The 22,632-nt window shown below is 35.8% G+C and overlaps 5 protein-coding genes across 5 annotated transcripts; 4 read left to right on the forward strand and 1 right to left on the reverse strand.

Annotated features, from left to right (window-relative positions):
• The first annotated feature begins 2,545 nt into the window (after positions 1-2,545).
• LOC111480097 (probable inorganic phosphate transporter 1-3) lies at positions 2,546-4,693 on the forward strand. The gene is made up of 3 exons (XM_023125055.1): positions 2,546-2,605; positions 2,703-3,307; positions 3,457-4,693. Exons 2-3 carry the CDS (start codon positions 2,749-2,751, stop codon positions 4,509-4,511), a joined length of 1,614 nt encoding a protein of 537 aa, XP_022980823.1. The 5' UTR covers positions 2,546-2,605; positions 2,703-2,748; the 3' UTR covers positions 4,512-4,693.
• Positions 4,694-5,821: 1,128 nt separating this feature from the next.
• Positions 5,822-9,229, forward strand: LOC111480079 (probable inorganic phosphate transporter 1-7). The gene is made up of 2 exons (XM_023125027.1): positions 5,822-5,987; positions 7,306-9,229. Exon 2 carries the CDS (start codon positions 7,345-7,347, stop codon positions 8,905-8,907), a length of 1,563 nt encoding a protein of 520 aa, XP_022980795.1. The 5' UTR covers positions 5,822-5,987; positions 7,306-7,344; the 3' UTR covers positions 8,908-9,229.
• Positions 9,230-10,206: 977 nt separating this feature from the next.
• LOC111480088 (phosphoenolpyruvate carboxylase kinase 1-like) lies at positions 10,207-11,675 on the reverse strand. Its single transcript, XM_023125036.1, has 2 exons — positions 10,794-11,675; positions 10,207-10,480 (listed from the first exon to the last, which is right to left on the reverse strand). Exons 1-2 carry the CDS (start codon positions 11,578-11,580, stop codon positions 10,425-10,427), a joined length of 843 nt encoding a protein of 280 aa, XP_022980804.1. The 5' UTR covers positions 11,581-11,675; the 3' UTR covers positions 10,207-10,424.
• A 3,937-nt stretch (positions 11,676-15,612) lies between these two features.
• Positions 15,613-16,665, forward strand: LOC111479300 (transcription factor MYB14-like). The gene is made up of 3 exons (XM_023123858.1): positions 15,613-15,748; positions 15,822-15,951; positions 16,028-16,665. The coding sequence occupies exons 1-3, from the start codon at positions 15,616-15,618 to the stop codon at positions 16,503-16,505; spliced, it is 741 nt and encodes a 246-aa protein (XP_022979626.1). The 5' UTR covers positions 15,613-15,615; the 3' UTR covers positions 16,506-16,665.
• A 367-nt stretch (positions 16,666-17,032) lies between these two features.
• On the forward strand, positions 17,033-22,445 carry LOC111479226 (pre-mRNA-splicing factor SLU7-like). Its single transcript, XM_023123782.1, has 11 exons — positions 17,033-17,246; positions 17,941-18,010; positions 18,279-18,442; positions 18,522-18,634; positions 19,446-19,859; positions 19,966-20,101; positions 20,212-20,511; positions 21,166-21,382; positions 21,719-21,822; positions 21,999-22,067; positions 22,158-22,445. Exons 2-11 carry the CDS (start codon positions 17,995-17,997, stop codon positions 22,233-22,235), a joined length of 1,611 nt encoding a protein of 536 aa, XP_022979550.1. The 5' UTR covers positions 17,033-17,246; positions 17,941-17,994; the 3' UTR covers positions 22,236-22,445.
• The last annotated feature ends 187 nt before the right edge of the window (positions 22,446-22,632 follow it).

Genomic DNA, 22,632 nt, shown 5'->3' on the forward strand with positions numbered 1-22,632 from the left:
CCCAAAATAAACAACCCAATAAAGGATTGGGACTTGTCTGAGTTGGCACAATAGGAACCAAACCATCCAATTCAATCACGTGGTTCTTGACTATTCTAAGTCAAAGTCTTGGTCAAAATCCCAACCAAACTACTTATTATTATTATATTATTTACTCTACACCATGCTGACGTGGCTCCTTTTCCATTTCTCTTCATAATGGACAATTCCTTTTCTCAAAGACTTTTATTATTATTATTTTATTTTCCAAAAAAAAATAAAAATTACACATAATAAGATCTCTGGTGTCGTTCTTTTCTCTTTGCCAAAATATCTTTGATATATTTGATTTGAAGTCCTATCAATTTATTCATTTAATATGTTTCATTTTATAAATTAATATTTTCTTTTATATTATTCTCAATATTGCAATACCGTAAACAAAATGATTTGGAATGATTAATGAACCCAATCTACTTTATGTTTGGGCCGACGAAATATCTCATGGGCTCACATTTTAATGGGCTTAAGCCTGATTATTTTTGGAACCAAGAGGTCCAAGCCCAAGAAAATACCACTTAATTTAGAAAGAAAATAAAAAAAAACATATTGTTCATTAAAATAAATAAAGAAAATTGTTGTAGACTAATTAGAAATGGTGACATTTTTTTAAGAGCAAATTGTCAAATAATTCACTAATATTAAAAAAAAGATTGTTAACAAATGTCATTGAAAGAGATGAGGACAACGACTAATATATATATATATTAATTCGTACAAATATTGAAATTAAAAGCTCAATTATTTACATTAGACGTAGAAATTTGACTTTCCTTTTTTCGATATTTATTTTAAAATTTTAGGCATAAAACCACCTTATTTTAGTACAATAAAATAAAAATATGTATGCCTTCTCCTAATTTTATGATTTTTAATCATAACTCAGGCCCCATGATATTTTATAAACAATATGCTTATTTAATAAGCCGCTATTTTATTAATGAAATAATAATAAATAAAAGAATTATTGCGTACGATACCGGTACAAGATATTTATCTCTGATGATGCAAAATGCTATGATCTGACGTTGCATGATAGGGTTGAAGTTTTATTCTCTGTAGTACCTTATACAGTATATTCGTCGCGCATTCAGCCGTCGATTTAGAAATAATTTTGACTTTTTAACATACGGCCCACTCTAATATTCAATATTCCTTTTCTGATTTTAATTTTATTTCTTTGGTTTAAATATATTTATACTAAAGTCAACCAAAATTAGTTATTTTTAAATGAAAACAGGATCATGTGTTTTTTCCGTGGTAGTTTTCATTTATAATTATTTAAAAAAAAAAGCAAAAAATATGAGGGTGATTGATATTTATAGACATTTATAGTATTTATAGATATTTATAAGACATTTATACAAGGTTAACATAATTTGAATATTAATTAACTCAAATAAATATATAATTTAAATTGTTAGTTAAAAGTTTTCTTTTCACAGTATAAGGTATTATAAACCCACCGTGCAAGTGGGCACCCGTAAATATATATATATATTTTAGTTTTTTTCGTTTTGTTAGTTAAAAATGTCAATGACTGTGAGCTAGACCAGCCGTATATGTGATGCTATATTGAAGTATAATACAAAAGTCAACTCGCTGACTTTTATAATTGCAATTTCTTTATTATTTTGAACACATGCAGATAAGGTCAACCTATTTAACTTACTAAATAATAAATGGTTTACTCACAGAAGCCAAAATTTATTATTATTATTATTATTTTTTTTTTTTTTTTGTCTACGAAAAAATATCAATTTAAGAGTTTTGCATCAAATTGAACTTTACATTTGTATTTATATGAGATCACACGTTGTAACAGAACGAATCATTTTTTTTTTTAATAAGAGAAGTTTGAAAGACAAAGTTAGAAGAGGACGATATCCATTAGGGATGGATTTAGACGGTTATAATTAAAAAAAAAATTATTTTTTATTTTTTACGTGGAAATGAATCATCGTGTAAAGTTGTAATTGTTAGACTATTAAAACTAAGGGCGAGTTATGAGTGTTGGATGATGAAAGTCCCATGGGTTTATAAGTGAGGAATACTAACTTCATTGGAATGAGGCCTTTTGGGGAAGCCCAAAGCAAAGCCATGAGAGTTTATGCTCAAAGTGGACAATATCATACCATTGTGGAGAGTCGTGTTCGTCTAACAATGAGTTAGATGGAAATTGGATTATTTGGCATAGAAAAAAAGAAGTTAATTAGGGTTAGAATTTGAATAATTGGTAATGGCGTGCACTATTGGAAAAGGCCAGCTGGGGAGGAGCAACTGGCAGCTATGGAGGAATTGTTTAGCAAAAGATTAGAAATATTAAACCAATAATAATCTGATTAATAGAAGTATTTTTGTTTATTAAAGTCCTAATTGTAGAAAGAGAGAGAGATTAAAATAGTGTAAGTACGTGGGCATATACCATAAAGATGCTTTAATGATTCTTCTCATTATAAAATTTGCTGAAATGATTCTCCCATTTCATTACCTCTCCACACTCTCTATATAAACTCCGATCAACCCTTCAATCATCTCATTCCCTTCCACTTCTCCTCACACTTTGGTAAGAATTACGAGTTTCCTTCTCGATCTCGATCTCGATCGTTTAAAGCACTTTAGAATTTAAATTTATGATAATATATATGTTTTCTTTTAAGCAGGATTGAATTGGATTGTGAAGGGTTGAAATTGAGAACCAATTACAAAATGGCTCAAGAATTGGGAGTTCTAAATGCACTTGATGTTGCAAAGACTCAATGGTACCATTTCACAGCCATCATCATAGCGGGAATGGGGTTCTTCACGGATGCCTATGATCTTTTCTGCATTGCCGTGGTTTCGAAGTTGCTTGGTCGGATATACTACTACACGCCAGGCTCTGCTCGACCTGGCTCGCTTCCTCCTAATGTCTCGGCCGCGGTTAGCGGGGTCGCGCTCTGTGGAACTCTGGCCGGGCAGCTGTTCTTCGGGTGGCTTGGTGACAAGTTGGGTAGGAAGAAAGTGTATGGTATTACTTTGATTCTCATGGTGCTTTGTTCGTTTGGGTCAGGGCTTAGCTTTGGGCATTCGGCCAAAGCTACAATGACCACTTTATGCCTATTCCGCTTCTGGCTTGGCTTTGGGATTGGCGGTGATTACCCACTTTCCGCTACTATTATGTCTGAATATGCCAACAAGAAAACTCGTGGGGCTTTTATAGCTGCTGTCTTTGCCATGCAAGGATTTGGCATTTTGGCAGGTGGGATCGTCGCTTTGATTGTCGCAGGTACCAAAATTACATTTTTAATGTTATCAATCAATAATTTGGTGAGAATTGGTTGAAGTAAATCTTACATTAACTCTAGCTTATGTAACATAAGTAGACAATATCACAGTGAAGTATGTGATTTCCGACATATTTTGTTCTTGGTGCAGCTGCATTCAACAACAGATTCTCAGCTCCGGCATACGAGGTGGATGCGGTGGGCTCAACCGTACCGGAGGCGGACTACGTGTGGCGAGTAGTTCTAATGTTTGGAGCCATCCCCGCTGGTTTGACATACTACTGGCGTATGAAAATGCCTGAAACTGCGCGTTACACGGCTCTGGTGGCGAAGAACGCCAAGCAAGCGGCAGTGGACATGTCAAGAGTGTTGCAAGTGGAGCTGGAGGCAGAGGAAGAGAAGTTAGAGAAAATCGTGGCCACAAGCAAGAACAGTTTCGGGTTGTTTTCCAAAGAGTTTCTCAGGCGCCATGGCCTCCATTTACTCGGAACCACCAGCACTTGGTTCTTGCTGGACATCGCATTTTACAGCCAAAACCTGTTCCAAAAAGACATCTTTACAGCAATTGGTTGGCTCCCTCCCGCAAAAACCATGAGCGCTCTCGAGGAGTGCTTCAGAATCGCCAAGGCCCAAACGCTGATTGCGCTTTGTGGAACCGTGCCAGGGTATTGGTTCACCGTGGCTTTAATTGACATCATTGGGAGATTCACCATCCAATTAATTGGGTTCATAATGATGACTATTTTCATGTTTGCCATTGCGTTTCCGTACAATCATTGGATTTTGAAAGAGAATCGAATTGGGTTTCTGGTGATGTATTCACTCACCTTCTTCTTCGCCAATTTTGGGCCCAACGCCACCACTTTCATCGTTCCAGCTGAAATCTTCCCTGCCAGGCTGAGGTCCACGTGTCATGGGATCTCCGCCGCCGCTGGTAAGGCCGGAGCAATCGTCGGGGCATTTGGGTTCTTGTATGCAGCGCAGAATCCTGACGCATCCAAAACCGACCCTGGTTACCCACCGGGTTTCGGTGTTAAGAACTCTCTCATTGCACTTGGCTGCATCAACTTCCTCGGCGGTTTGCTCACATTGTTGGTGCCGGAACCTAAAGGAAAATCACTCGAGGAATTGACCGGCGAGAACGAGGCGCCGGAGGAAGACGCCGCCGCCGCCGCCCAACCAGGAAATAGAGCCGGACAAGTGTGATCTACGACTGTGTTTGGAAATTAAACAACTCCTGTGTGACATTTTGTGCAATTAATAAATAATGCGTCTTGGGTTTGGGGTTTGGGGTTTGGGGTATGCGTCTTGTGATATCATTTTGATTTTTGATTTTTGATTTCCTTCTGTATTTTGTTTCTCTTGGTAAAAGTCATATACATGTTCTTAAGTTTTTTTTTTTTTTTTTTTAAATTTATATACTTTGTATTGACTACCATTTTATTTTTAATGTGTTGCGTAGAAAAAAAAAAAAAAAATGATTATGGGCCTCCACTATTTCTCTTCTTTATTACAAATACAATATGGTTTTGGGCTTGTGACGAATTTAGGCCCGGGGTTATTGAGATGGGCTTAGTGTCTGGGCCGAGAGATATTGGGCTAGTTGGAAACACGCGTAGACGTTTGGGCCGTGGGTTGCTAGGCAGTCCGAAGATGTGGTCTGGGTTCTGTTTTCCTACCGAGGCTGAGGTTTGGACTTTGGCTCGGATTCCGAGGCTGAGGTTTATTTTCAACCGATTTTGGCCCATTTTGATCGGTTAGCTCTTAGAAAACTCTTACTATATTTGATATATATATATATATATATTTTCGATTTATCAACATTTTTCTTGACCCTAAAATTGGAAGAACGATTAAAATATTAAAATAAAAATGTTGAAAATAACACATGATTAATTATTGACGGTTTATTTTCTAATCTAAAATCTAGGTTGTTAAATCTAAAAATTAGTATGAAATTTACCCAATTTCTGAGTCAAAATACGGTTATCTTTCTGTTTTTTTTTTTTTCAAATTTAAAACTAAAAATAAAAGGACGTGTGAAGAGGAGATTTGGTGGGCTTGGATGAATGGGAAGGTATGTGGTCCTAGAGTACAGCTGGCATTTGCTATAAACGCCATTTGTCATTTCGAATATTTCCTTTTGTGTAATCTCAATAATAATGCGTCAGATTACAATTTTGTTGGAAAATATAACTTTCGTTTAATTTAAAATGAATTTTCGAAAAAAGAAATTAGCAAAGGGCGAGCACATTTGAAACTATTAAACTATTAAATTAATTTTTGTTTTCATAAAAAAAATCTAAATTCATTTTTAATTGAAAAATGATTTAATTTATTTAAAACAAATCGAAACAACGAAATAAAAAAACAAGAGATATAAATGGAGTAGAACAAAAAACAGAAAGTGCAGCGTCAAAAAACGCGCTCCAACGTGGAAATAAGAACTAAAATGGAATATTCGATGCCGAACGCTACTCAAGATTCCTTCCATTTACGTGAGATGGATGGGGTTGCCGCTTTTTAACTCCCCCATCCCCTCCTCACTTCTCTCCATTGCCTCTTCTTCTTCCTCCTCCACCGCCGCCGTTACATTTTCCGGCGACAGCAGAAAGTGCGATTCCGCAAGGACAAATAGTGGAGATCGTAGTGTTTCAGTGCTTCCTCTGAGTCGACGTCTAGGTATAGCCACTGCGTATTTGCACCGCTCTAAACTCTATTTGTTCTTGCTCTGTGAATGCTGTGCATTGATTTCCGCTCTCTGTTTCTTTGATTTTAGTTTTATGTCGATTTGTTTCTTTTTTTTCCGATATTTTGTTGCGATTTCAATCTTGCTTTTGTCGCGCCGATTGATTTCCAAAGAGAATCGAATGATAACAAATTTGTTGAAGATTCTTATTACGCAGTTCCGATTAAGTTCTGTTCCTATTTTTATTCTTCTATTCCTGTTTGGCTGTCACAGAAGGCACTGCGAATGGATATTGGAGATGAATTTTCTTGCTGATTTCTTTGGGAGGATTTAAATGACCACAAAAAAAAAAAAAAATCATATAAATCATTCTGAACTTGGATCTTTCGACATTGTTGATTGTAGTAAGATTTCTTTGTGGCTTTCCGAAATTTCTTCCTTCTTTTATGTCGGCTTGGGCGTACGATTCATAAGAGAAAGAACTGAAGTTTCTGAAAGTAGAACCCTCATGGGAAAGCTATAGTTTGGCTCATGACTTTGTATATATATAATTTTACTTTTACATTGTTTTATTACTTATAGGAACCTAGGAGAAATTCCAACTTTAGTTAGGGCTGAAAGTAAAAAGATAAAAATATTAGTAAGAAAACCCTAACTATTTCAATTACTCTAACTGATATTTTTTAAAAATACTTATTATTTTTGTTTCTTAATATCTACTGTTCATTGCTTTAAATCAAATACGTTTAATTTTTAAGTAAGAAAATGAGTTAAGGTGCACTTGTTGACGACATAGATAATATATATATATATATATATATATATTCTTCTTTTTGCCATATAAAAGGTTTTTGAATTTGAAAGGCTCAATCAATTTTGGGATGAGTTCCTAATTCGTTTTTTGATGCAGCAGAATTTGAATAAAAATAATGAATCTTCTTGATTGGATTTTTGTTGGGTTGTCGCCTTCGTAAAGTTGGGTCCAGAAAATATTGGGACTCCACATGTCAGATTTCAACCTCCGGAGGAAATTTGGCACCTCCTCCTGTTGTCTTCTCTGCTATGGCCTACTTACTGCTTCTATTACCCATCCACGTCGTTGGAACTTTCTTTTATTTAAATAATCTTCCATTTATGTTCTATTCTGCCGTACTCCAACATGTGTTTGTTAGTGAAACTTGCACCTTTTGTCTGGGAATTCGTAACTCGATTTGAGCATTTTTATGATTGGTTGAGGTTGCTGGTTCTGTGATTGTGCTTCGCCTGCTCTTTCTATCCTCATATTTGGGCCCTTTTGTTTCTCCAATTCAGGGGAACAATTCTGAGGAGAAAGTTGGGAGAGTTGAAATCATGGCAGGAGAGCCACTGAAAGTGCTGGACGCATTGGATGTAGCCAAAACCCAATGTTACCATTTCACTGCAATTGTAATCGCTGGAATGGGATTTTTCACAGATGCGTATGATCTCTTCTGCGTGTCTCTCGTAACCAAACTATTGGGCCGAATTTACTATCACAAAGAAGGCTCAACCAAGCCTGGTGAATTGCCCTCTAACGTAGCCGCCGCCGTAAATGGCGTCGCTTTCTGCGGAACTCTCTCTGGCCAGCTCTTCTTTGGGTGGCTTGGTGACAAGATGGGTCGCAAACGAGTCTACGGAATGACCCTTATGCTTATGGTCATTTGCTCTGTAGCTTCAGGCCTATCTTTCGGCGGCCACCCATCATCTGTGGTGGCTACTCTATGTTTTTTCCGATTCTGGCTCGGATTTGGCATCGGCGGTGATTACCCACTTTCCGCCACCATCATGTCGGAATATGCCAATAAAAAGACACGAGGGGCCTTCATCGCCGCCGTGTTTGCAATGCAGGGGTTTGGGATTTTGGCCGGTGGGGTAGTGGCAATTATTGTGTCCTCCGCTTTTGACGCCAAATTCCCAGCTCCGTCGTACCAGGAAAATCCCGCCGCCTCCACCGTCCCAGAGGCTGATTATGTGTGGCGAATTATTGTGATTTTTGGTGCTTTTCCGGCTCTGCTCACTTATTACTGGCGAATGAAAATGCCTGAAACTGCTCGTTACACCGCCTTGGTTGCAAAAAATCGAAAACAGGCGGCCGCCGATATGTCTAAAGTTCTGCAGGTTGAATTAGACTCGGAGCAGGATAAAATCGATGAGGGGAAATCGAAGAATGATTTTGGGTTGTTCACGAGGAGTTTTCTTCGTCGACATGGGCTTCACCTGCTGGGGACTACCTCTACTTGGTTCTTGTTGGACATCGCATTTTACAGTCAGAATCTCTTTCAGAAGGACATTTTCACTGCCATTGGTTGGCTTCCTCCGGCAAAGACGATGAACGCCATTGAAGAGGTTTACAGAATCGCCAGAGCTCAAACCCTCATTGCATTGTGCAGTACAGTGCCTGGGTATTGGTTCACTGTGGCGCTCATCGACGTAATGGGACGATTTGCAATTCAGTTGATGGGGTTTTTCTTCATGACGGTGTTCATGTTCGCAATAGCCATTCCGTACAAGCACTGGACTCTGGAATCCAACAGAATTGGGTTTGTTGTGATGTATTCCCTGACGTTCTTCTTCGCGAATTTCGGGCCAAACGCCACCACATTCGTGGTTCCGGCGGAGATATTTCCAGCCAGGCTCCGGTCGACCTGCCATGGAATATCAGCTGCATCTGGAAAAGCAGGGGCCATTATTGGGGCGTTCGGATTTCAGTATGCGGAAAAGGCGATTGGAGTGAAAAAGACATTGATAATTCTTGGTGTTGTGAATGCTCTTGGGATGTTCTTCACTTCTTTGGTTCCTGAATCGAAGGGGAAATCTTTGGAAGAGGTATCCGGCGAAGCTGGGGAAGGCGACGAGAGGATAACAGAGTCGAGGACTCATTCTATACCTGTTTGAACGTTGTTTCTGTTGGAGTAGAACGGTTCTTGCGGAGGTCTGTCTTTTTTCTTCTTTCTCTTTATGCATAGTTTCATTTAAAACAAGATTCCATGTGTTCTATACGATTCAGCGAGCTTCGTATTAGAAATCGCCGATCAACCGCCCACAAGATGCTCTTCTTCGGAAAATAGAATGGCAAATGACACAGACTTCGTATTTTCAGGACATATTATATAAACAAATTAAATGTTGGAAGTTGTTTAAAATATTTGAAAATAGTACTTCTTGTATTTGGTATTGTATTTTACAATTTAATATAAATAAATAATATTTTTATTTAGTTTCTACCGTCATATTTGTTTACTATGTGATCAAAATTTCAGGAGAGTAAATTATATATAATTTTAAATTTTAATAGCTTAATTGATAAAACGACCCAAAATCAATTCAAAATATCACTAAAAATTAATAGTTTATTGTTATTATTTAGAAATTTAATTTATATTTTATTAATTTATTGTAATAGTTATATTAATTTATTGTTATATTTATGATATGTAATATTTAGTATACTAATGAACATTAATCCTCATAAATCAATAAGTAATTAGTTGTAATTACTGAAAATAAATTTTATCAACCTAATTTAATTCCTTATAGTAATATTTTTAAGTAAAATTAATTAATATATATTTGAATAATTGATTGCTAAATAATTAATTATACTAATTTCGTTAACCTATATCAATTAGCCAAATAATTGATCGTGTATATTTAAAATATAATTACAAATAAAAAAAATAAAAGCAAATTAAGAAAGAAAAAACAAAGAGAAAATCTGAACCATCCAATAAATTTGTTCTCCACTTTAATAAAATAAACTTACCAAAAAAAAAACGAAAATAGATTTAAATTTCAACTGAAAGGTCAATAAATCGTGGTACGGAATAGGACTCCGTTCTCGTCGTCAATAAGAGAGCGGGAATCGCTCCTGATTTTCCGTTACAGATTCTCACTTTTCTAATTTTTAACCCAGGTTCTCACCTTATCATAATTAAACTTTGAAATACCTATTTGGTTAGTTTTTTAGTTATATATTTTTGGCTCAATTATTCATTCATGTTATTACCTGGAAAAAATAAGAAAGAAAAAAAAACAGCACACTGCTTTTATGTTTCTTCTAATTATATGAACTCATTGAGGATTTATTAAGCAAGTATGAATCATTGTAGTTTAATAAGGAATGTGAGGTTGGTATTACTATTCCCAAAAACTATTTCTCAGACCCCAAATATCCAGAAGAAAGCAGAAAGCAGATGGTGTTAAGAATTCTGGGTAGCAATTGCATTGAAATCTACAAGACAGGTTTCAGAGTGCCATACAAGTGATTCAGAGCAACTGCTTTATATCGCATGCTTATTCATTTGGCTCCGCCATGTTTTCACTGCGCAAAACCTTTATACAAACTAGAAAGGAAGAAGAAGAGGCTCAAACTCTCTTTTTCTTTCCTTTTTCTCTTCTATTAATGCAAGACTTTAGCATAGTGCCGTTGCCGCCCTGCTTTCTACGCAGCTGGTTATCCATGGATGTCCTGATTCCCCCAAAAGAAACAAAGAAAATCACAAAACATGAGAAAAAAAGAATACTACACAATAAGATCAAACTAATTATGCCATGGATTTGTTTGTTCTGCGTTTGAATCGCAAATATTGATAGGATCTAAAAATTCAGGAAGTTCAAAGAAATTAATTTCAGTTTTAAGGCACAATTAGGCGTTCTTGTTCTATGTAAGAGGATTTAATTTGTCGAAATGAAAAATAACGATCTTCCGCGAAAGAAGAATATTACAGAACACGAAAAAGAAATATTAAGCGCGAATTCCAGGTAAATAAGTAGATACTTACTGAGGACTTGATCGGCGGAGATTCTTCTGGAAACATCTCTGCAGAGCATTTTCCTGAGCAAGTCTTTTGCCGCGGGAGATACAGAGTGGAAAACTCTTGACGGAAATCTCAGATTCGCTCGCAATACCGCGTGAAAGATCTCAACAACCGATTCTCCATGAAACGGTGGAAAACCTGCTAACATAACGTACAAAACCACGCCGGCGCTCCACACATCAACCTTCTCGCCGTAGTCTTTTCCAGCCAGCACTTCAGGCGCCACGTAGTACGGCGTTCCGACAACGCCTCTCATCGACTCTTCTCCCTGCTTGAACATTTCCGCCGATCCGAAATCCGCTAATTTCACCGAATCCCACTCGTCGAACAGAATATTGTCGGGCTTAATATCGCGATGCGCAACACCGTAACGGTGACAATGAGCCACCGCATGCATCAGTTGCGACATGATCATGGCGGCCTCCGCCTCGGAAAAAACCTGGAGTGTGACTCGCCGGTGGAGATCGGAAGACGAACAGAGATCTAGAACCATATGGAGATGAAATTCGTCTTCGTAGAGATTATGTAGCGCGAGAATGTGAGGGTGAGGGTAAAGGAGATGAAGAATCTTCGTCTCGTTGACGAGGCATTCGGCATCGAGTGAATCGCCGGCCAAGATCCGACGCTTATCGATGGTTTTGACGGCGTAGTTTTCACCAGAGGATCTGGAAGTGCATCTGAAAACGGTGCCGAATCTTCCCCGACCGATCTCTTCGATTACTTGATAGTCTCTCTTCAAATCGTTGCTCATTACTGTGTTTTTCTTCTTCTTCTTTTCCTTTTCTCCTCCGTTTGTTTTCCACTTTAAATTGTCCGAAACCAAATAGGAGAGCGTTTCGATTCGGTATTTATAGAAGCAAAACGTGAGAGCAAGAAGGAATTCCATTCAATTTCGGAATGTTAAAAGGGAATATTCGGTTGTAACTTCCAAATCAGAGATCGCCACGTGGTCCATCACAGAAACCGTACTCCTATAACTAGTGGCTTCAAATGTCCAGATTGCCCTCTCCTTCGGTTCTCATTGGCCTTACCGTGTCCTTTACTTCTTTTGTTCCGTTAGTTTTCAATTTAATATTTTAAATTTAGAGAGACAAAAATAAAAACGACTTACACTATTTTTAATTGTTTTCCAGATTTTCAAGTCTTTTATTTTAAATAACATATATTTCGGCTTTAGTAATTTTGGAAAAAGCATAAATAAATTTGATATTTTACCATTATTCCACCTCCAATGTTTTTACCGCTTAATTTATTAAAATATTTATTATCAACGAAAAGGTTATAGCCTCAAATATTCTTTTTCTACTCCAAGAGAAAAAACATAAACAAAAAATATATATATCTTTTAAAATAATAATAATAAAAAAAGTCCACTGATTCCGGACGACACGTAGTTTCCAGCATGCTGTGTTTTAGAGAAACCTGCATTTTCTATTTTGGTTAAATTATCATTACCATTTATAAGTGCTAGTATAGTTAAATTTAGGTTAATACAAAATATTATTATTATTAAGATATATTAAATTTTTGTATTACAAAACAATAATAAATAAATATAAATTAAATTATATTCTTTTTTACCCAACAGTAGGGTCAACCGGCAGACCATTCAAACGTCGAAGAAAATGAATATATTCCGTTTAAATTGGTTTATATCTCTGTAGCTTTCTTTCTCTAATCAGGTGGGGACCTGCACAAGATTTTAGACAAAAGGTACCCACAGGTACGTACTTGCTTTACATTTATTGCACATGTATAACTTAAAAGTTTGATTTATTGGCTACATCAAAGAGTCGCACGTTCAACTAATTAAGGTATTAGTTTATGAGTAAAAAATATACTCTATTGATACGAGATATCTTGCGGAAATCAATAAAAATAATGAAATCATGAAAGCTTAGGCTTAAAGGAGACAATATTATACAATTGTGAGAGCCTAAAACATTAGCGGTCGATCGTCTTACTCCACCCCATTGCCTTGAAAGTGATAGCCCATGGCAAAAGCGAAACGAGTGGCTAATGTTTGAGGCTCTGCCTTTCTGCGAATTGGCTTTTGGAGAAACCAAAGGGCTAGCCTAATTGTAAGGCAATTCTTTAATTGATACATGACAAACTCATTTACCAACTAGAAACTGATGTCTATGGGACATTGGAAGCTGTTTGTTTGTATGTATTTCTGAGTCTCATAGGGCCCCATTTGACAGATTTTGCTTTGTCTTGCTTCACAGCGAGTTATCAGAAAACTTATGGTGTTGATATCACAGTATGTGTTTGATAAGGCCCTGTAATCGATAAGTGGTTGTTCTCCTTTGCTCTCAGCTTTCCTTGTTATCATTGATTTCTTATCCTTCCTTTGCCTACACTGTTACCTATTTAATGCATCACGTCATTCCAATTGCCTTTCAATTTGCTTATCATCCTGTCCTTTGAAGAGAGCATTGGGCTCAACCAATCATCTTGTTCTCGAGTGAGAACTAGTACAAACGATAAAATCGAGCTAAGCCAAACGAAGAAGAAACAACGCAGAAGGATGAGAGAATTTAAAATTAATTTTTTTTTTATTAAAAACGTCAACAATAGAGTTCGAACCTACACGGAAAAAGCCTAAGAAATTACGAGGCTGTCCTTAACCACTCAGACATATCAACATTTTTATGTTAAACTCTTAAACTTTAATTAAAATTTTAACTACAATATTTTGAATTTGAAATTTTAACTTTGATATAAAAAAAGAATACAAATATGTCATTAATTATTATAAATTAAAATAGGGATAATATAATATCTTAAAACTTTATGATAATCATACAAAACTCTTTCATGTCAAATATATTTATAAATTAATTAATAATAGTTTATATTTAACCTAATATTTAAAAGATAATTATTATTAATTTCATAATTTATAAATAATAATATTATTTAAATTGAGATTTAAACACGTCAGAATGTATGTTTGTAAATTACCTAGGCCTTCATTGTATATTGTGTTATTAAAAATATAGACCTAGATTAATATTTAATTTATTATTATTACTATTTAGTAATTTTTAAAGCAATGAAGTGTATCGTCATTATTTTACAATTTCCCTCGTGGGCCAGTCTCTTTGAGCCACGTGCCAAACCATTTTTGTTTTTTCTAAAACGTGTTTACATTTCTTTTCTTTTATTTATTTTATCTTTTATCCTTTCACTCGTTTTTTTTAATGAGTAAAAGTTAATTAAAATATACCATCAATATTAAAAGTGTATGGAAGTTAATATTCAAAATGTGATCAATAATTTATATATTTAAAATTAAAATTGTATAATATAGATAATATAGATTTAAATTGTGTAATACCAAATAATTTAATAAATATAAAACAAGTATATAATTTATTTATGAGGTGTGACAACTTTTTAACAATAGTCAAAATCTTAACGATAATCAAGGAGTTATATTGAAAATTCGAAGAATAAGTTAATTTTTTTTATGAATATATTAACCTTTTTAATTAATATTAAATAATAAATTTACACATTTTTTTTTTGTTAAATTTTTTATACAATTTTAAAGCTATTTTAAAATAATTCACTTGCTTGTTATTATTTAATATTATAACATGAGTAATAATTTATAATTGAGGTTTATTTTTTAAAAATCTAGTCGATGTTAATAGGATATAAAATTAAGAAAAAATAATATAAATCAATCATGTCATAAAATTTATTGGTGTGAACAAGCCCTTAAGTTTTGACCTTTAATTTATTGCTTTGAATTATATTTCTATTACTTGATAATCACGTGGATTTATTTCTTTAAATTATTTACATATTGGACTTTGAAAACGTGTTTAGTTATTTGACAATCGTGACTCAAAACAAAAAAAACTAAAATTAGTTATTTACTTCTATGTCATATCTACGAGGTGAGAATAAACAAAAATCTTCTTAGTTGAAGTCCCCACCTCTAATTTTAATTTTTTAAATTTATTTTTATACGAATCAATATAATTTTCTACAGATACAAGGGTCACGGTCACGGTGATCCTTATATTCAGTCTCGTTTAGACACACACAATAGAGAGTTGAGTAGGGTTGGAGGTAGTCCTGGTACTCAGTCTCGCTTAGACACACACAAACAATGAAGATTTGAGTAGAGTTGGAGGCGGTCCTTATCATGAGTCCCGTTTAGCTAACGGGAATAATCTTCACTCCACTACTTCATTATTAGTTTAAACGACGATTTCCTGTATGCATAACCGAGTTAAATAGATATATCTTGCCACACTAGTACATAAATATGTCCACTATGTTATTTTAAAATCCTATTAAAATTTAAAAGGAATAATAATCTTTCTCCAATTAAAATTGACTTTGGTCACATATTGTATACGAAATAATCACCTACTTTTTAACTAACTCAATCAACTACTCGTATTCTTTTACTGGTTCTTTACTCTCTCTCTATATATATGTTTTCTTAATTCAACCATGGTCCAGTCTAAAGGGAGGGTTCATTTTTTTTTCTTACATACTCGGCACTTGCCCTGTCTTTCTTCCCTGTTCCTTGAAATTTCCAAATGTTTGATCAAATATAATTAAAATATGTACAATAGGAGCTGCTTTCTTTAGTCCTACTTGGACTATTCAAGCACACGTGCCTTTTTCCTTTTGAAAAATTGATTATAACTCATCTCTCTCTCTATATATATGTATACATTTCCATGCTTATAAGCTAAGCTGCATAAACCGAAGAGACAAAACAGAGTGGCATCTTGGACATAGATTTAAGAACAAAAAAATGGTGCGAGCTCCTTGCTGTGAGAAAATGGGACTAAAAAAGGGGCCATGGACGACTGAAGAAGATCAAATTTTGATCTCTTATGTAAAAAAACATGGCCATAGCAACTGGCGTGCCCTTCCCAAGCTTGCTGGTAAGTTCTTGATCAAATTCAGCCATGGAAGCAATGGCTAGGTTCTTTGTTCTTAATCTCTTTGCTTTTTTAGGCCTTTTGCGCTGTGGGAAGAGTTGCAGACTTCGATGGATAAACTACTTGAGGCCTGGTGTTAAGAGAGGAAATTTCACCCTACAGGAACAGAACATGGTTCTTCTCCTCCATGAAAAGCTTGGCAATAGGTATATATATATTCAAGTGAAAAAATGGCATTAAAATAAGATGCAGAGAATGATCTTAATAAGCTTATGAATTCAGGTGGTCAGCCATTGCGGCGGAGTTACCAGGTCGAACGGACAACGAAATTAAGAACTTTTGGCACACCCATTTGAAGAAACGGGTAGTTTATAAACAGAGCCAGGTTTATGAAAAAAAGTCAGCTGATTCTGCCATTGTTGAAGCCAAATCAAAATCCCAGAAGCTGGATTTCTCTAACCATTATGAATTACCATCTTCTTCCTTCGACCCTTCACCACTTACAAATTCTCCAACCGGCTGCAACGAAATCCAGAGCGAACAACATATTGAAATCTTCGAGGCATTTCATCGAACATGTGGTGGGCGTTGGCCAGAGGAGCCGTCGACGGCAAATTTCAATGGGGCTTTCAACTCGTCGACGGTCAATGACGAGGAACGAGACCAGTGGCCGTCGTTCAGAGCCATGGAAGATAGTATGGAGTTTTGGTATAGCGTGTTCGTTAAAGCCGGTGGGTCGCCGACCGACCCTGCATTTTAGTTTCACAGGAGCGTGCTCTATATGGGATACTGGTGTAAATGGTGAATTAGATAAGGATAGGAGGGTATAATTGGAAACGAAAAAAAGCCTTTTGTCCATCCATTAACCTTTTTTAGTCTACGGTCAATGACCAACGATATCTAAAGGAGAAGAAAATGTCGTTGGGGTAATTTACTTTTTTATCCCTCCTTTACTTTTTTTCTTTTAAATACTTTTCAAGGATAATTTGGGTTAATATTAAAAAAATGTCCGACAATTATTTGTCACTGTGCCGTCATGCTTTCAACTATTTCATTCTTTTTTTAATTATGGTTAATTATTTGAATTGTTTTTTTTTAAGGAGAAAACCACTATATTTAAGTCAGTTTGGTTTATAAAAAACCGAACCGCGTACTTATGTATTTACACAGGCCCAGCTTTTTTACCCTAGCAGGCCCGGTCCATCATACTCCATGAAGTCCGCGGCCCATCACAAGCCCACTTCATTCATGAAAAGGAAAATTAATAATAAAAGGAAAAAGGTCATCATATTCCTGGCCCATCCATCATATTTCTCTTTCTTTGTCGTTCTCTTATCGCGTTACGCGCCACCTCCCCCTTCGTTATCGGCACCGCCATACCAGCGCGCCGCTCCGATTTACTCATCCTTCGCGCTCAGTGACGCTTCAGGTTCTTCCCTCGCGCCGTTCCTGCTTTGTATCCGCTGCTTCTTTTTCGATCTTCTCCATCTCTCAATCTAAGGTACTTTCCGATTCCAATCTCTGTGACGTCTGTTAAATTGTTGTGCGATTATGTTTCGAAACGGAGATCGATCAGTTTGGTTGAAAGTATCTTGTGCGGGATAATTAATAATGGACTGTTTAGGGTAATCCTTGAAATCCGCTTCGATTTCTGTATTAGGCGAAAACTGGGGAAATCGGATCTGTATTGTAGATTGGGTTCACCTCATCTTGGTTTTATAATTTGACATTTAAAAATCATCGTATACTATTTGCTTCCTCTATTCTTTTCGTCTATTTGAAAGAAGTATAAAGAAAAATAAAAGCGGTGTTGAGGATTTCTCTACTACCATTAATGTTGTTATTCATATTCCATCTCCCATTCATAAAACGGCGGTATCTAGTTGGTCTCTGTATTATCTCGCTCTGCCTCCTGCCTATTCGATTGTATTTTCGTTTTGGTCCTTTCTTGGAGGGTTGCGGTTGTGAAGTAGGCTTCTTAGGTTTGTTCGTATCGCCTATTTAATCAATCTGTAAGCCATAGTCATATTCAAAATTCTTTTGAGGGTTTTACTTATTTTCCCCATTTAATATCTATCCCTTTTGCATTTTCTTGTATGTATTTTCTTGGAAGATTAAATTTCTACGTGTTGTTGACCTCAATCCGCCGCCATAGCTATATCACTGACCTTTGTCTTCTTTTCTTCTTTGGCTAGGGTTCTCAATAACTTCGGCGTTACTCTCAAATATCCCTTCTGTTTCTGCTGAAGATGGCTACTGCATCAGGTATATTTCGAATGCAATAATTTGACCTAAAAAAGAAAAGTCTCGGGTAGAATTATGAACATAGTCTCACCTTTTTGTCTTTCCCGACATTTTTTTTGAGAGTGGAATTATTTAACCAGATGTTGTTTTGGTTTTTCTTAATATTGTTGAAATTAAGTTCCGACTGGTTAGGGTATTAATCTCGGGTGACAATGGTTACCCTATTAATTTTGAGCAGAGTGCTCCCACTTTATTACTGTTTTGATCGACTCTTTGGTCTGTATTGCAGTTGCTTTCAAATCTAGGGAGGATCATCGCAAACAACTGGAATTAGAGGAAGCACGTAAAGCAGGGCTTGCACCAGCTGAGGTTGATGAAGATGGGAAAGAAATCAACCCTCACATTCCTCAATATATGTCCTCTGCACCTTGGTATCTTAACGCTGAGAGACCAGTAAGTTTCGCTCCATCCCCATCTTTCTGGATTTTATGTTGGTTGTTCACTGGTTGAATTTCTTTGGATTTTGTTCCAGAGTTTAAAACATCAAAGGAAATGGAAATCAGATCCAAATTATACAAAATCCTGGTATGACAGAGGTGCAAAAATACATCAGGCAGACAAGTATAGGAAGGGTGCGTGTGAAAAGTAAGTCAGATGTATACCTCCTTGTCCTATGACTTTGGGCGGTTAAGTTATTACTAATAATTGTTTCTTTAATAAAAATTGTCGGACATTGAATTAGGATTTTAAGTTGTTATTCAATATTCTTCTGTGTAAAAAAGATGTCCATCATATTTTTGGTTAGAATTGGGGAGTTTGTGGATGGCTAAGTTTTCTATAAGGGAGCCAGAACTATTGCTGTCTCTCTTGCATGAGTATTTATAACGTTTACATATTAGTGCCACATTACAATAATTTTATATGGTCGTGTCTAGGGAAAGGAATCTTTAAAGTCCCTGTGGTTGTATAACATGGCTTATGAGTGCATTTAAAACTCATTTACAATTTGTGGGTTTGAAAATGAATCGTATTTTGGGCGAACATATTTTTGTCCATAAACTTTTAGATTGCTCTACTTCTTCAGTTGTCTCAGAAAGAAAATTTAAAAATAACGATCAAATGACTGATCCGCTTGCTAAGATGTTGGTTATGTGAGTTTGCTCTTTGATTTTCTTCCATGTACAAGTGCAGATTAAATTGGTCACCCTTAGGTCTCACTTGTCAATACATGATCCAACATTGACATTAAACTTTCATTTGTTGCTGTACAAATAGGCCTAGTCTAAAATATAATGGTCTTGGGATCATGATCTTAACTTGGTTTAGGTTTTGTAATGTACGGAAATTCCATATCTGTATTAATTTTCCTGACCTACAGTTTATACTCATTTTCTGCAACTGTTTAATTAAGTTTTCTTATGAGTTACGTGTCTCATATATTTTATTGCTTGTCCAGTTGTGGAGCAATGACACATGATTCAAAGTCATGCATGGATAGGCCCCGAAAGGTAGGAGCGAAATGGACAAGCATGCATATAGCACCAGATGAAAAGATAGAGACATTTGAACTAGATTATGATGGAAAAAGGGACCGTTGGAATGGTTATGATCCAGCAACCTATGCTCGTGTCATTGAGAGGTATGAGGCTAGAGATGAAGCAAGGAGAAAATTTTTGAAAGAACAACAGCTGAAAAAATTGGAAGAGAAAAATAACAAGCAGATTGAAGATGCTGAAGTTAGTGATGAAGATGAGGACGAAGATGATTTGAAGGTTGATGAGGCAAAGGTTGATGAAAGCAAACAAATGGACTTTGCAAAAGTTGAGAAGCGTGTTCGTACTACAGGTGGTGGAAGCACGGGAACTGTAAGGTATGTTTTTTAATACTTTTATGTTTGTTTATCCTTTTATGTCTCCGTTGATTTGCTCTTTTCTAGAGTGTCCAAGTGATGTACTAATTATCTCTTCACATCGTAGGAACTTGCGTATTCGGGAGGATACAGCCAAATATCTTTTAAATCTTGATGTCAACTCTGCTTATTATGATCCCAAAACTCGGTCCATGCGTGAAGATCCTCTTCCTGATGCCGATCCAAACGATAAATTTTATGTGGTGAGTATCTGAAATATTATCATGGAATTTCTATTTGTTCTCAATTTTAGCCAAGTAATAGTTATATGTGAGAGTGGATATAATTTTTTCAATCATCTTTGTTAAAATAGGGTGATAACCAAAATAGAATCAGTGGGCAAGCTTTGGATTTCAAGCAACTCAATGTGCATGCTTGGGAAGCATTTGACAAAGGACAAGATATCCATATGCAAGCTGCTCCTTCACAAGCTGAACTTCTGTATAAGAACTATAAGGTTATTAAAGAGAAGTTAAAGTCACATACGAAAGATGCCATCCTGGAGAAGTATGGGAATGCTGCCACTGAGGGAAATCTGCCTCGGGAACTTTTACTGGGACAAAGTGAGAGGCAAGTTGAATATGACCGTGCTGGCAGAATTGTTAAAGGCCTGGTATGAAATTTATCCTAACAGTTCTTTTTATTTTTCACTTTTGAGTATACTAATTTTTATTCCTTATGTTGGGATCCGATGATCGACTTTTTAGAAAATATGCTCTTGATATCCAAGTTCTTGGAAATAAATGTTGTCTATCCAATAATTTATAAAATAAATGTTATGTCTAAAATTTATCATTCAGGTGTATGCAATAGTATTTACTAATTCTGATTTAGAAATGTTATTTTCTGGTCTCTCTATTTGTTTCACTTGTTTTCTGAAACAATGAACCAATTAGATAATGGTTACAATACTCAGCCGAAAGGTGGTTTACATAGTAGTTAATGGAGTCATATAACCCAAATTTCGTCCAGCCCTTCAATAAATTTTACCTTCTCCAACTCACCTGATACTATTTGGTTAACGCCTATAAAGCCCATTAAAGTTCTAGACGAATGGTCGTAGTGCTTTCCACTCAAATGTCAAATTAAAAAAAGTTAGGGCTGAGATTAGTCATTGTTTCTGTATTTTGTGCATCTCATTCTCTTCATTTTTATCCCGTTGGCTCTGTGCATGTTTTAGACGTGTGAGAGAAGCTTAAGGATTGTGATTATTGATTGATTGTGAATGATGCTTGATTTCTTCTGATTCTTTTTTTCCTCTTTGAAGGAGATGGCTCTTCCCAAAAGTAAATATGAGGAAGATGTTTTCATTAATAACCACACGAGTGTTTGGGGCTCATGGTGGAAGGATCACCAGTGGGGATATAAATGCTGTAAGCAAACCATCCGGAACAGTTATTGCACTGGGGCTGCTGGAATTGAGGCTGCTGAGGCAGCAGCAGACTTAATGAAGTCTAATATTGCTCGTAAAGCATCTTCTGAAGGTTAGTACTTTGGAACCGGTATTCTTGATTTTTTTGAAAAAAAAAAAAAAAAATCTGGAACTGTCTTCCTGAATGTGGTAAAACCTAAATGATCTGGACTTTCTTGTATTTACATATTTCTGTTGTCATTAGTTTGGTTGATGTGTGCCCCTTGCACTGAAGCAGGTGTTCCCTGTCCGTAGCACTAAATATATATAATGCTTGCTTAGATATAATAATATTTAAAAATATGAATTTCTTTCTTTACATGTGTAAACATTGGTTAGGCATCAAATGCTGTTATCTTCTTGAAATCGTTGAAATCCTGAATGGTTTTTTGACATAATCACTACACAGATACACCAGCCCCAGCTGAAGAGAAAAAGCTGGCAACTTGGGGAAGTGAAATACCCGATGATATTGTCCTCGACCAGAAGAAGCTTACTGAATCTCTGAAGAAGGTATGACATTTAATAATCGCCCCTTGCAGTAATAATATCATGTGTTATTAGTCAGATTTTGTTAGACTGAAATCTAATTGCCCCCCTCCTAGCCTCCTCCAAAGCCTGTAATTTGATATATATTATAAATGGTTTTATTGTCACTTGTTTCTTACATGAGATTTTCTGTTTTGCAGGAGGATGAAAGAAGGAAGGAGGAGAAGGATGAAAGAAAGCGTAAATATAACGTGAGATGGAATGATGAGGTATATACTTTTCTCTTGCTTTAATCAATAGGTTTCTTTATCTTTGTTTGGCTCAATATATAATGCTGCGATGTGCCCGCCTTTGTGCAGGTAACTGCGGAGGACATGGAGGCTTATAGGATGAAAAAGGTGCATCATGATGATCCCATGAAGGATTTTCTTAACTAAGTTAGGCAGCTTACTTGTATTGTAAATATTTTAGTTGCTTGGAGTCCTTTTAACATTAAGGAACTAGCGAACTCAGGTGTTTGGTATCTTTGCTTTTACTTCAATGTGTAATTGTGAAGATCTGAGGAGGTACAACAATGGCCCGACTTGTGTATTATTAAGCGTGTGGATTGGTTCTCTTTTTACAGTTGATAACGGTTGTGTAATTCTCTAGAAGGGTAACTGGGAAATGCAGGCATATATATATATATATATATTAAAAAAGAAATTGTGAATTGTATTTGAAATCTTGAGAACTCGATTTTAAATCATAGATTTAGTAACAAATTATGAAATCGTAGATTTAACAACTATATACATGAAATTATAGATTTGTTAACAACTATATACAGATATG

Source organism: Cucurbita maxima, unplaced genomic scaffold (genome assembly GCF_002738345.1).
Source record: "Cucurbita maxima cultivar Rimu unplaced genomic scaffold, Cmax_1.0 Cma_Scf00005, whole genome shotgun sequence".
In the NCBI taxonomy this organism is placed as follows: Eukaryota; Viridiplantae; Streptophyta; class Magnoliopsida; order Cucurbitales; family Cucurbitaceae; genus Cucurbita; species Cucurbita maxima.